This window comes from Onychostruthus taczanowskii, unplaced genomic scaffold, assembly GCF_017590055.1.
Source record: "Onychostruthus taczanowskii isolate IOZ18803 unplaced genomic scaffold, ASM1759005v1 scaffold32, whole genome shotgun sequence".
Taxonomy (NCBI): Eukaryota; Metazoa; Chordata; class Aves; order Passeriformes; family Passeridae; genus Onychostruthus; species Onychostruthus taczanowskii.
The window spans coordinates 2,469,287-2,483,923 of NW_024500572.1; the positions used below are offsets into that span (position 1 = coordinate 2,469,287).

At 45.3% G+C, this 14,637-nt stretch overlaps 1 protein-coding gene across 10 annotated transcripts in view; it reads left to right on the forward strand.

The window, feature by feature from the left end:
• PITPNM2 (phosphatidylinositol transfer protein membrane associated 2) overlaps positions 1-14,637 on the forward strand; it is a 123,315-nt gene that overhangs the window by 53,075 nt on the left and 55,603 nt on the right. For all 10 annotated transcript variants that reach the window (XR_005953102.1, XM_041410444.1, XM_041410446.1 and 7 more), the window contains one exon: positions 6,649-6,822. Coding sequence is in view for 9 of the 10 variants with exons in the window: in XM_041410444.1 (XP_041266378.1) it covers positions 6,745-6,822 (78 nt within the window). In the remaining variant the exon portion in view is untranslated. The remainder of the gene's footprint in view (positions 1-6,648; positions 6,823-14,637) is intronic.

Genomic DNA, 14,637 nt, shown 5'->3' on the forward strand with positions numbered 1-14,637 from the left:
GTCAGCATCCTTTTTAATATTTATCTTTATCCCCAGTATCAGCAAAAGGATTAGAGGCTGGTTTGTCTTTCCCTCTGAACTCATCTGTGGCTCGAGTGTGCTTATTAGTTCTTTTAATGGCTTCTTTATTAGTTCGTTATTGCATAACCTCCAGGCACGGCAGGACTTGAAATGTTAATTTTCCAACCAAAGTTCAGCTGATGGACTTCACCTGATCCCCCCGGAGTCCCTGTGTGCATGGGGAGGGCTGGCTGGCCTTGCACCACACCATCTCTTACAGAGCAGAAGGAAGGCAGTCAGTTTTTCCTCTCCTGGGTGTTAAAAGAGTAATAGGAATGGAAAGTACAAAAAACCAGCACAATATCCGAGAATGTTTAAGCAGAAAAGGTGGTGGGTGTTGTGCACACTTTGCTGTGGTGTTACTTTCCCCCTTCCCCTTCTCCTCATGTTGCTTTGAGCCAGTATTTGGCTGCCCAGTGAACTATAACAAGATTTAATAGCTCCAGTGTCGCTATATTGCATTTGGACTGCTTCCATCCTTCAGCTGTAATAAACGTCTACTTTACAATGAGCTCTTAAATTCTATAAGTGACGTCAAATTGTATCTAATAATGGCAAAAAGATCAAGTACTGGAAATGTGACTTGCTTGCCCTGTCTTACCTAGCAATGTTTGTCCTCAGCCCCTCGCTGTGCTGCTTCCTTCGAGAGCTCTGGAGCTTGCCCCACACCTGGGAAAGCTGATTGCCACAACTGCTTGTGCTTTCCTTGTGCCCTGGCTGTGCTGCAGGCTGTGGCCAGCCCCAAGGGAGCTCCAGCTGCTCCAGCACTGGACTGCTGCAGTTGTGCAATGTGGGCACTTGTTCATTAGCTGCTGATTCACTGTGGGATGGGATCTAAGCTCAATCATGAAGCTGGGATGTGCAAACATCTGCATGGCAGTTTTTCTCTCTGAAGATGTGACAGATGAGATGGGGGATTAGGACGAATGACCCTGCCCAGAGTCACACACTGACACAGTGGCCTTGGAGCTGAGAGCGTGTGAACTGTGCACTTTTAAGGAGCTTTAACTTTTGATGAGTTTTTTCTTTTTTTTTTCCCCAGGCCTGATGAGTTTTAAAATCTGCTTAGCTGTCAGTGAGCAGGGACGACCCACACTATGAAAACTGAAAATTGCTGATTTTCAAAGGCTCGTTCTCTCTCTTCAGTTTAGTGTACGTGTGTGAGAGAGACACAGTTTTGAGAGTAGTGATGAGTGGTTTGTGGCCACAAAGCTACTAAATAGAAATGTTGAGGCTTTTTAACCTTCCAGTGTAGACATGGCTTGAAACAGTCCCACTGGAGAGATCACTTTGGTGGGGTTGGGCAAGAAGGGGAGAGAAGGGAATGGTAAAATACGAGCACTCATTATTCATCTCCTTGGAAAAGCCTCATTAACTGTGTTTTCCCCTGACATTTACAGAGTAGTGATCAGTCATGAGAGATTCACAGTGACACGCTCCAGCCTAGAGTGTGCTGAGCACTCACAGACCAAGAACCAAGACACTGTCCTGTCTCCTTCCCGTGGAGCCAGCAGAGGGATGTGGGCAGGACAAATGCCAGCCTGTGCTGGTCCCTGTGGTGGATCTTGGCTGTGTGTGCCACATCTTTGGAAGAGGATTGGGCAGGCAAGGCTGGTGAGTTAGGGCTGAGCACGGCTTGACAGCCAGGCTCTGTAGATACTCCTGGAAAGCTTCTGAGAGGCAGGGACACTGTGGACAAGCAGGATCTGAGTGACGGGGAATGGTCTTTGCAGCAATGCCACTCTGGACAGATAAAGCTGAGCAAGACTGCTCTGGGCCAGGAGGGAAACTGCCGCATTAATCAAGGTGTGAGCACCGAGGCTGCCTTTGAAAACTGCTGACTTAGGCCCGGGGATTCTGTTTCCCATTTATGCTGCAGCTTCTAAAGGCATAAATAAATCCAAGCACAGTAAGGATGCAGTGCTTCCAGTCATGGAAGAGCGCTGTGTCCTCCTCCAGGGAGCTCTGCAGGAGAGGGAAGATGGCTGGGCTGCTAAGCCTGATCTTGCTTCCCAAAGTCTAAGAGTTTGATCCACTGACATTTCTTTGATATCGCTTTCTTCAAGGAAGCATCTTCTTGGGGGATAAAGGTGATGTAGAGAGCCTAAGGAAAGTTTTTAGGGAGGAAGGTGAGGTCTTCAGGTAATGCCTTCACTCATCCTTTTGCCATTACAGGTTTGGCTTGCTTTTCTTACAGGTGTTTCTGTTAATTATCTTAAATTTCTTGGTGATGTGAAAATATTGCAGGGAGAAATTTTCAACAGCTGAGTCAAGAATATCAATCCTTAGCTCATGAGTGTGCTCTTTCATAGAGGAGACTTTTCTCAGCTTCTGCAGGGAGCACAGCCCTTAGCAGGCAGTGGGTGATCAGAACCTGAGACCTGGGGCTGGGACCTGCTTCTGCTACCAGCTGCTGTATAAGCCTCCATGGTGGGTTTTCCTTTTAACTTTACAATAGCATAAAATGAACCTCCTGTGTGAGGCTGGAAAAAGCTCATTATAGTTGCTCTCTGTCATGTCTCTTGGAAAAGGGATGCAGCATCCATGGCCTGAGGTGGGTTCCTGCTGCTGGGGCATTGCTCACTGCAGCCCTGAAAAGCCTCTGCTCAGCAGCCTGAGCATGGAAAAAGTGAGCTGGTCAAAATTTGTCATTGAGGTGACAGCTGGGAAGAGTCATAGCAGCTCTTTCGTAGCCTGAACCCACGGCATGAGTGGTTCTGCTACCCTGAACCCGCCAAGGAGCTGGGATTTCTGCTGTCACACTCAGTTTCCGTCTCCTCAGGGCTAGACTGGGAAGCCTGGCTGGGATTTGGCCTCCAGCACTCCAGTAGCACACTTTAACCACCCTTCACACACTGAACTTACTCCTTAATTACAAAGCTGTCAGTTGTTATCAGGCCTTTGCTACCTCCTTTAGTACCAGGGAGGCTGCCCGGGCACTCCCGAAGTGAGCCAAGTTCATGGGTTAAATGGAGAGATTCTGCTGGGTCTCTTGGTCTGTTCAGCTTCTGCAGATCCAGATAATGCTCCCTTGATTTTAAAGCATGGGCACTTTTTTTAGGGAGTTTGTTGTTGTGAGGGAGACTGTTAAAATTGGAAGTAAATGCAGCAGGCTGTGCATGAGCCTTCAGACAGCCTGGAGCAACGGCTCAGAGGTGAACCTGACTCATCTCAGCAGGATATTGACTCTGCAGCATAATTATGATGCTTTGAGAACCTGATTTTAAAATAATTGAGGTATAAAATTATGCGCCTGGCTCTCCCAGTTACTACAGCTCGGGGTATAAATTGAATAACGGGCTGTACAAATGTGCCACTTGGCTATAGCAGGAGCAGCAGCGAGTCTGGAAATGTCCTGCGTCACCGCTGCTTGCCTCTTGCTGGGAAGCCAGCTGCAGGCTGAGGTTTGCAAACAGCCTCTGGATCTTCCAGTTGTGCAGCCACAGGGGTTTGGCAAATCCATGGAAAGTCCAGATTGGTGTGGCCAAAATCCAGTGGTGAAACCCTGGCTGTTTGCTAATCCCAGCATGTGGAGCAGCTCAAACTCCTCTGGCTGCTTCCAGCAATGGACTGGGTGCAGATGAGTGCCATGGACACATCTGGGGTGTTGACACCCATTCTCCAGAGCTGTGTGGTGGCTTCCCTGCTTCCAGAAGTGCTTTTTCCTCTCTCCCATTATTTCTGCAGACAAACTTCTGTGTTTTGTTTAGACAATATGAGTGGTCTTTGATTCTCTATGAAATCCCAGGATTTTGGAAGGAGGCCACCGTCCTCAGTGAGTTGTCTGAAAGGGCCATTTTGTCACCCCTGTCCCACCTGGAACGGTGTTCCCCCAGATGTGAATTTGGTGAAATCCTGTGTTTTTATTTCATGGTTTGATACCTGGGCTCCACTGCCCTTGAAGGGGTAAGAACAGGTTATTTTCCACCCAAAGACAGCCCAAGCTGCAAATGTACCTCGATAATTTACTTTTTTTTGCTGGTCTGGCTAAAAACCAGGCAAACAAGACAGGTGTGTTCTCTTTGTGCCTCCTTCAGTGTCAGGCTGCCGATCCCAGGTGCCTTTCCCTTGGTTTGAGGCTGGGATTTGCTCCATGGTGTTGCCCAGTGTGTTTCCAGGGTTGTTTTCTCCCCTGCCCTCAGGGGCTGGTTGCAGTAGCTGGAGTGGGTCACTTCCAATGGGCACATAATCAGGGGCTGCTGCTGCCTGCAGTCCTGTGGGCTGAGCCCAAATGCTGCTTTTTAATCACTGGCCACAGGGAAGGAGAAACCTGCAGGAGGGTTGATGCTGAACCCTCAGCTCCCATAAAATCTGAGAAGGAAGCTGGAGCAGGAGCCAGTGCTGTGACCAGACAGGCTCCACATGCCAAGGCTGCTGCTGTGCCTGCTTGAGACCAAAATGTTGGGATTTTTAGTCTCTAATAAAGTAAACCCTCTTGTGTCTCAGCCATCTGAATTATTACCTGACTGGCACTTCATTATAAACACCTTTTTTCCATGTTGGTACTGGTTTCCTGCCATTTTACTGCCTTTTAGGTTCTGTTTTTTGTTTTATTCATCTCTTTCAATCAATACAAATGTCCTGTTTTTAGCAAGCAGCAAGGACAGATGTGACTGATGTCCTTATGATGGAGCAGAATCACTTTCAGAGCATTTGGGGAACAAGGGGAGAAGCTTTTCAATCTAATTTTCAGAGATCCCTAGAGCACAGCAAACTGCTCAAGATGTGTAGCTGAGTCTCCCACTGGCATTGGCTCCAGCAGTTGGGATCCTGGAGTTGCACCATTGCAGATCTGGTCCTTGAGATCCATCCTGTGGTGGTAACTGTTGTTCTTTGCCATGACACTAATTAAAAACCACTTATTGAGATTGTCTTCACCTGTTCTGGAGGATTAGTTTGATGGAGGAAATCCTGTATGTGTGTGGATGCACACACTTCTGTGCAGAGCTCGGCGGTGTAGGGAAGCAGAGTTTTCCCAGAATTATTCTCTACAGGCTTTGCCATAGCAAAGACTTTTTTATCCTCCCCTCCACGGGCACAGATTGCTCTGACAGCAATAAAATGCGGCAGAGAATTGAATTTGGAAATAAATTGTTTAGATGATGCAGCACCAGACGGATCACTATTCCAGAAGAGTCGGTCCGGGGTGGATTTGCTTTAGTGCCAGATTGGAGATGTGGCAGTCACAGGGAGGAGAGCTGGGGGCACCGTGGCACGGGGCTGAGTGTCCCCTGGGCAGTGTCCCCCAGCAGTGTCCCCTTGTGTGCTCAGCACTGGGGCAGCTCTGGCAGAGACATCGCAGTAAACCTGGCTTATAAACACTGAATGTTGTCCCTGGTTGCTCTGTGACCATGGGCATGTGTCTGAGCCTCTCTAAACCTCGTAAAAGGTTGGTGAAGTGTTGTGCAAACACCGACTGGCACTAAGGGCTGTTGATAGCGGTGCGGTTTCCTGATTCCCACATCGTGGGTTAATCCACAAGATAAATTGGTTGGGGTTATTCTGTTGGTTGTTTTCACCAGTCACAGGGCTTGGGGCTGGTTTGGCTCCAGCAGCTCTGGCTGAAGGCATCCAATAAGCAGGCACAGCAGAAAGGTGGATTTTGGTGGCAAGGAGGAGCCAAGTGAAGGGTTTGTGTGCTGTGAGAGCCATCACCAGATCCCACCCAGGCTGACTTGGGCTGATAACAGACTTTGCTTCTTGCGTCCTCTTCTCCTCACAGTAATCCTTTTATTTCCCCCTTCCTTACATAAAGTTATTGTCTTTATCCACAGTCCATAGGGGGTATTAAAGGTATTTGAAAAGTTCCTGCTTTGACCTGTGGTGTAGTAAATGCTGTATTCCCTGAATTCTTACTAGTAATTCTGTTACATTGCCTTGAGGTGGGATACGATGGGATTTTTCTCTGTTGCAGTGTGATCTTTGACTGTCTTCTCATGCAGTGGGAGTGTAAAAATGAGCCTGACTTTGACAGAAGTGACAGGAGGATCTTGCCAGCAGACTGTTTTGGAGGTGCAAAAAGAAAGGGCCCTAGCAAGACTATAATTCAGAATAAAGCAGGGAAGAAAAGTACATTTCTGCTGTCTTTATTCTTAGAATCCAAAAGTCTTTCTTCATCAGATTGTTACTGAGGGCTGAGGAATTTGAATAACTGCCTTTTCTTGCTGCTAAATGAATTTGAGAGGATAAAACCTGATGCTTTTGAGAGGATGCATCTCCAGGTGTGTTGCTGACCCTGGAGACTGTGGGCAGCAGCTGACTATTCATTTGGAGCTTTTGTCACATCTCTTCTGTGGAGATGCTGTTGCATATGAAAGTCTGATTGATACTATGGCAAAGGTCAGGAGAGTAATAGCTTTGATGGTATCCCCTGAAGCAAATCAAAATTCTTCTGAAAGATTCTGTTCAATTTGGTATCAAAGGTCTGGTTGCACTCCAGGGATTCTTCCCTCTGCTATTATGCTTATAGCTATTACAAAAATTAATGTTTGCCTGTTGTTTTTTTTTCTCCTAAATAGGATGTTCTGCCATAAGAATGGAAAATAACCACTTCTCTCTTTCCTCCCCCCTCCTTTCTGTCTGTTTCAGGGATCCTCGATGCATTTCCTTGCCATTATTTAAGGAGCCTTTACTAAAAGCTTTTGGATTGTGTTTCTGAGCGGACAAGAGATTTTTGTATCCAAAATGCTCATAAAGGAATATCGCATTCCTCTTCCGATGAGCGTGGAAGAATATCGCATCGCCCAGCTCTACATGATCCAGGTCAGGAACATCCTGCTCCCTGCAGGGCTCTGGGGGCTCTCTGGGGGCTGGGGGAGAATTCCTGCTGGATTGGATGTTTTAAATTTGGATTTTGCTGTATGCTTATAAAGGAGTAATGGGGAAAGTAACACAGACATCAATTTCTGACTTGCTTCCTCTTCTGCTTAAATTGGAGAACCTCTGTCTGAGCTGGCTGGGGAAACACAAACCTGTTCCTGTGGAAGCACTCAGCCCAAGTGTGTGGGAACCTACTGCAAGGGATCAAGCTGTAGGGCATAAACAGGCACTGATTCCAGCTGGGTGGTGGTTACTGGTCGTGCCAATTCCAGTTGCAAACCAAATTCTGTTCTTCTCTTGGGAAGCAACAGTCTAATATAAACTTGAGAGGGTAAACCAAAAGCATAATTTGGAATTAAGGGAGGAAAAAAAATAAATGTAATATATCTGTGCTCATATCCCACAATGAAGCAGATACTAATCGGTTTAGGCATAAAATGTAGATTATTCTTAATAGGCTTCTGAATACTGATGGGAATTTTTGCAGAATTCCCTGTCTGCAGTAAAGCAGTTAATTAAAATGTTGGGTTTTTGTAACTGAAGTCCTCTGTGCCCATATTCTCCCAGTGTTTTAAATCCAACCAGGAGCAGTTATAAAAGGAAATGAAACTGAAGCGTTATTTTGTTGTCTCACACTTTAAATAAAATGTAATTTTGCTCATCCAGCAAAAAACACACATCTAATATTGAGTTTGCAGGAGAATTCTGCTTTCTGAAGCAGTGTTAGAAAAATCTGCTTTGGCTTAGAACCTAAAATAAGGGGAAAAAGCAAAACCCCCAAACCAAAGCAGAAGCACAATTCCCCCATTTCTCTCCTGACCACCACCTGTGTTCCTTAAGGATTCATGCACTTGGGCTTGACTGCTGAAAGAATGCATGGTGTGTATTTTGCAGTAATTATGGTCAAATTCAATTTTCTGACACAAATGCATCATCTTTCTGTGTTTAACCTAAATTTTGGCATAAACAGGTAAACATTTTTCTTAGGTGGCTTCGTTTTTCTGTTCCTTTTTCTGATGCTGTAGCTGATTTGAATATTAGTGTAATTATTTTGTTAACAACTTTGTCTTCCTAATTTGTCTCAGCTGCTTTACATGAAGAGCTGGTGGATGGCAGCAGAGTATTATCTGTGCAGAACTTGTCAGTGAGCAGCAGAGCGTAGGGGAGAGTGATCTGATTAGGAAGGAGGAACCCACCTGATTAAACAGAGGATGAATCCTTAATTGGGAAGTGTCTGTGGAGCCTCCTGGGAATTCTGGAGGACTTGGTCAGGGAGGTGGATTTGCTTTTTGATCTCAGAAGTTAAATTGCTGGTTTTAATTTCCTTAAAGCAGAACATTGAGTTCTGCTTTGTTACTTGACAGGGATTTTGGCCATATCTTAACATCAAAAGGGCATGAGAAGCTAAAAGGGTTTCATGCAAGGGGAAGTTCACCAGCTTGAGAAACTACATCTCCAAATTGCCATCCAGCCCTGCTTTAATTTTGTACTGCATTTCCAGGCAGCAGAGTAAGGTTTCCTCTTAGCTCAGGTGTCAAGTCAGGTTTCTGTCTCCCCCCACTCTCCTGGAGCAGGGGGCTAAGCTGGAAACACTTGATGGAGCCCAAGTCTGGGGGAGCTGGAGGAGTGCATGACAAGCAGGGGACTTTGCTGTGTTACTTGTACAAGTAGCACAAGAGCAAAAGTTAGCTGTGCTTTTCCTTGGGAATACTAGTTTCAGCTCAAGTTTGAAATAAACAAAAAGCAATAGCAAAACAAAGACCACTTAGGGTAGAGTTCATAGTTCGGTAACGATTTGCTTCAATTGTTCCTGCAATTGGTGGAAAGATTCCTGCTGGCTGAGCTATTCCTAGACCAGGATATCAAATGTTTCTTTCAGTTTGATTTAAAAGTGGAGGTCTTGTCTTTGAGACGGGCAGTGGGGAAGGAGCAGTGGGGAGCGTGACTCTGTCCTTTTCAGAGAATGACAAAGTGCTTCATGTCCATCCTTTTATTTTACCTCTGGAACGCCTGAAGAGGCCACAGGAGAAGTAAGTTCTGTGTGTTGAGCCCCCTTATGGGAACAAGCTGAGATGTCTGTGCAAAGCAGCAGTAGAGAGGCATTTCTGAGAACTCTGTGGCTGAAATGTGGAACAGAATGTTTTGAAGTAGTTCCTGGGAAGAGGAGTGATTCTTAGAGGCAAAAGGTTAATTTCTGAGACATTTGTCATGTACAGAATGGTGGCATTATTGCTGGCAGCACCAGGCAGCCTGGTCGTGTGAGAAGCACTTCTCCAGCAGTGCAAAAGGAGATGTCACAATTGCTCCTCAAGGATTTCAGGGAGCCTCAAGCATGTACCTGAAGTTGATCACTCGTTTACCTTCAAGCTCATGAGTGAAAATTCCCATTAAATTCCAAACCAGTTGGTACAAAGCTGCCTATTTTTTTTTTTAATCTTTTTGCCTAATCTTTTTTGCCTACATTTTCCTGGATTTCAGGAAGTTTTCCAAAAGGCCCTTCTCCCCTGAGCCCTGTGGTGGAGGTGGTGCCTCAAAGCCATGTGGTCAGGGATGTTCAGACTCAAGCTGTAGTACTGTCATCACTTTTCAAAACCATTTCCATGTAGATTTTTGCTCTGCAGTGGAAGGATCAATCATCTGTTTCCATGGGAGAACAATCCCTTCTTATTCATAGAAGTCTCAACAAAACTTTCCACCAGATTTGTTGTAAGCAGCATCATGCCCAAATAGCAAAGGATCCTTCCATTAAATGGGAACAGGCTGTACTCATATTTGCTGTGTTTACTGGATGGGAGAATTAAAATTGTGCAGTATATAATCCACATCTCTCTTGCTTCTCTGCGCCACTGGGCAGGCGAGACGTGCAATAAATCATTGTGTGCATGCCTGTGTTGCTCTGTAATTCCTCTTATAACTACAAGTTCTCCAGGCTGGTGTATAAAGCTGTGAAAACTGAGATGAGTGGCCTGCTGCTTTGCTTTTTAGTGGTTTTTTAAAAATTTGAGGTGAGAGAGCAAAAAGTCTCCTAAGTTGCTTTCTGCTGGCTTCTGAAATATTATCTGCAGTCAGTGGTTTCAGTACTTTAAGTAGCACTTAAATTCTTCCCTAAATAAGTTAATTTTACATTACAGCAAGGACTTAATGTACCCTCGACTTGCTTGAAGCCTAGCAGATCTGAATTGTTTTTCTCTATTAAATTTCAGACTTTGAATATCCTTCCAAGGGAAACCTCTCACGCAGCATTGTCAGCCTCTCCAGGCTGGGAGCCCTTGCTCCATCCAGAGCAGTTGGGTTTAGCTTTTCCATAGGCATAAGACCTTTTTGAATCATTGCTGAGGTTTTGTCTCTTTTTAGGTCCAAATTAAAACATACTAATTTTTATATCTGAGCTAAGAACAAGCAATCTTCCTTCCTGGTTTTATTCTGGTGCATAAAACAGGCAAAATATTTCAAAACAGTGAAATTACTCTTTATACCTCTATTAATGTAATTTTTCCCTGAAATTTATGTGCACATTTAAAAGCCAGTCCTGCTTCCAAGGGTGAGGGTTTTTCAGTGAACTCAGCCTGGAGCTGAATTGTCCATGGGATTGGGAGTGTTTGATCTGGGGAAGCTGCAGGCTGATGTCCTAAAGTAAGCAGAGAGGAGCTGGACATGAGCACTGCAATGAGATCCATGAAACACAAACCATTTATGGAGGGAGCAACTGTAACCATCTGTAGGGATTTGTTTCTTCCTGCAGAAGTTTTGAGCCAAGGACTCTGTCCCGGATGTCTTCTCAGACTCCGCACGTCGCATTCGAGGTGTGTGTGCTGTTTCAGTCTCTGCAAGGTGAATCCTGCTGGGCACAAAGGGATCTGTGTTACACATTAGAGAGATCTTATTAAAGGGTCTCTTAATTCTTCCCCTTCTGAGTCCTGCATATTTTGGTCTCAGCAGCAATCTTTTCCTGGAACACAGACATCCTTACCTTGTGTGTTCAGGGAATCCTTTCTGTACTCCTCCTCCTCCTCACCCCAGAAACAATGCACACATTAACGTAAAGTCTCTGTTTCATAAAAGCCTGAAATACGAGCCCTGAATGCATTTGTTGGGATGTTATTAGCCAAAGGTCAGTCCTTTTATCATCTTAATAATGTTCATTACTGTGCTTCCACATGCCATGAGATTCCGAGAGACTGCTGCCCTTCTGACCCTTTCATAAGACAAGAGAATTCCTCTTGTTATTAAAACTTATTTTTATATCAGTGTGCGCAGCTTGCTTGTCTCTTGTAAATAACTCTGGTCCTCATTTTGTCTACACAGATTTCTTTGGGTATTTGTGACCTTCCTCCAAAGATAGTGTGCTTTAAAAATATTCTTCTGCTGGACCTAGTGATTACCTTTTGAGGATAAGACTTATTTTAAGATGCAGCGTCATCCTTTCGAGTTAATAACGTTAATACTTTGTCATTCATCACTTTGAGGGTCCATGACTGGGAAAGGCCTCTGGCCCTGTTTGTGGCACTTCATGGAAGATAACCCATCTGCTCAACACTGCCTGCTGAACTCAGGCAGAATCCTGGGAATTGAGGGCTTCTCTCATGTTTTAACATGAGCCTCTCCTCTACCGTCCTCCAGGGCTTTGCATTTATTGCCTTCCCTGAAAAATCAAATCATGTTCCAAGCATCTGCACTGTGCTGTAGTCTCCTGTCCTGGCTGCTGATGGAGTATCCCGAGTCACTTCCCTCCTTTCTGGAGGATGGTGGTTTGTCCATCATCTCAGTTCACACACACCTGCACTGTCCTATTTTCCCCTTCATTTCCGTGTAGCTCTCAGGAAGCACTTTGAGAACAGACTTAAAGCTCTGCTTGGTGCTGGTGGTAATTCTTGAGGCCGTGGCGTGATACCCAGGTGCAAAAGTCGTGTCCCTTAAACCCTCAGCTCTGCTTGGCAGTTGCCAGCAGGCTCAGCAGATGGTGAAGGATTGATTGAGTGGGGGAAAGCAAACTAACCCTTCATCTCTGGACACTGAAAACTGGATGGCTGATTATTTTTGTTCTGCCTGCAGATGCCTTGGCCATCTGCACAGACAGACATTTATGCTTCAGTTTTAAAGCAGGTGATGCTGCTGACAGCTCCAGAGACCCTGGAAGGCTCACAAGTCTAAAAGCAAAGCCTGGTTTGAAGCTTTCCCCCTGGTTTCTGTGTTGCAGCGTTAAAAACCTGTGGCTTCTGTATTCTCTCTTTTTCCTCTATTTTTTGTAACCTTTTCTTTGTGACCATGAGGATTTGCATCCTTCTGGAGGAGGAGAGTAAGGCACTTGCAGGTGTTTGGTTTTGAGGACAAGGGCAGTACAGTTATGTTTGGTGGTACCACACTTGGGGTCTCATTTGCACAGGTGACAGTGACACCCATACAGGTTATCATTTTGGGAAAGCATACAGAAGGAGCAAACACCTTTTCTGCATCTACTTTTTTCTTGGTTTGTAGTCACTATCCTTGAATTCTTAGATTGGGATTCCATATCATGTTCCAAAAAAGATTGATTTTAGGGTAGTGAACTTGATGCTGCCTTGACAGTTCGTGTGCTCTCTTTCTCTTAACAAAGGTGAATGAAGCTGAACACAAACAATTTTAAACTTGCAGATTGACACTAATTTTAATACAGGACACAGCGCTGCCAATCCTACTAAACTTGTTGGCTGTCAAAACCCCTGTTTCCTTTTGTATTTTTTTTTATTCTTATGAAAGAAGGACAAAAATATTGACTGGGATTAGGTTCTCCCTTTTTCAAATACCTGAAGGCAAGTAATGAATTAAGTATTAGGAAGACTATGGGGATTTCTTTAAGCCAGTCCTGCGGTATTTTAGCACACAGCCCATTGTTAGTGAACAATTGCATTGGGTTCTTAAAGTATAAGGGATGTAGTCAGAGGATTAGATTTGATCCAGAGCAGCCCAAGTTGAAATTTTGTCTCTGACTCACAATATAGTAATGGGCAACTTGCTTTGCCTCCCTTTAAACCAGGGACAATAATTCTCACAGACAGTGTCTGTGGAATAGTTAATGCAGAGAAAAATCAGTTTAAAGACATGGAAGGAAATACTTGGAGTAGATGAAATACTGAGCTGGAAGTGTAGTAGACATTTGAAAGATGAGGCATGTGGGGTAAACAGGTTTGAGGTATCTCCATAATAAAGTGATCCCTAATTCATGTGCCTGTGGCACATCCAGCCCTGACTAAAGGACTGTGACTGGGCGTCTTTGTAAGGCAAAGTGATTAATGAGTGGCCATGAGAAAGGTTCTCTTAATGCTGTAAATTTTTTATGACCCTGCACAATTGATTGTCCCCAAAATACCCTGTTTTTGTACAAGCAGCTTCATTAATATCTAGCCCTGATTCTAAATAATGCAGTGCCTACAACACAAAGTGATGTGTGTACAAAGTGATGCTGTGCCTGTTTCTGCTCCGCCTTGCAGGAGCCTGCTGCTGACAGCCCAGCCTGCCTGCAGCTTTTAGGGCTTTTTTACAAAAAAATTGTGTTCCATTACAAGCAAAGCAGGCAGGAGTGCAGGTAACATGAGAGAGGTCCCTTCCTCAGGGCCTCCTGCATGCCCAGCTTTGCTTGTGCAGCTCTACATGTGCCTCTCTCTGACAAAAAGACCCTTCTTGGTCCCCTCGTGTGCTGGATGTCCCCTTGGAGGCAGCATTGAGGGTGGTTACAGGCTTGCCTGGTAGTCCAAATTCTTGCTTGGTAATTTGTGTTCCATTACAAGCAAAGCAGCCAGGAGTGCTGGTGCTGATGGTGCTGCAGATGCAGTGCAGGTAACATGAGAGAGGTCCCTTCCTCAGGGCCTCCTGCATGCCCAGCTTTGCTTGTGCAGCTCTACATGTGCCTCTCTCTGACAAAAAGACCCTTCTTGGTCCCCTCGTGTGCTGGATGTCCCCTTGGAGGCAGCATTGAGGGTGGTTACGGGCTTGCCTGGTAGTCCAAATTCTTGCTTGGTAAACTTGAGGGAAGATTCCCCCCCCATAAAATCCCTGCCACAGGTAGGAGTGATCAGGTGGCATCTCCCTGTGAAGGTGGAAAGGACCCAAAAGGGAACCTCCTGGAAGCTGCAGCTCATCAGTGCTGGCTTGGGAAAACAGAGGGTGAATACTTTATGGTTCCTATCAGAATTAGGTGCAGCTGGTGAGGTGTCAGTGTTTGGGGACAGGGTTGCCTGGCTGGAATGAAGCACTGCATATTGCCCAGCCCATTGATCAAACCTGCAAAGGGGGGTGTTTAAAACAGCTGCTCTTTTGCCTTTATTAATGAAGCTGTTGATGAGGAACAGATTTCTTTCCCCTCTCCCCAGGGTTTCAGGTCATTCCCGTGTATTTGGAGCAGTGAGGCTTAAAGTGCTATTGTAAAGCCTCGTGTTCTGATCGTTATCTTGTTGACTCAAACTAACCTTCCTCCCTGAAAAAAGTATTGACATGGCCCTTCATGGTTTTTTTTTTGTTTTTGTTTTTTTTTTTTTTTAACAGCACTAATTGGATTAAAGTAATTGTCACGCGTGAAGGATGCGTGTTAGAGCACAAAGGGCACAGGGGAGGCTCAGCTGTGGGCACCATGGTTACTGTGACATCACTGGTTTGCTGTTCCCAGCAAGGATTCAGTGCAGTTGGAGCTGGAGTGAGGATGGCCCAAACTGGGGGATTGCTGATGCAGCCCCTCCCGTTGCCATGGAAACAGAGGATGCAGTTTAAAGTTGCCTGCATGCATAA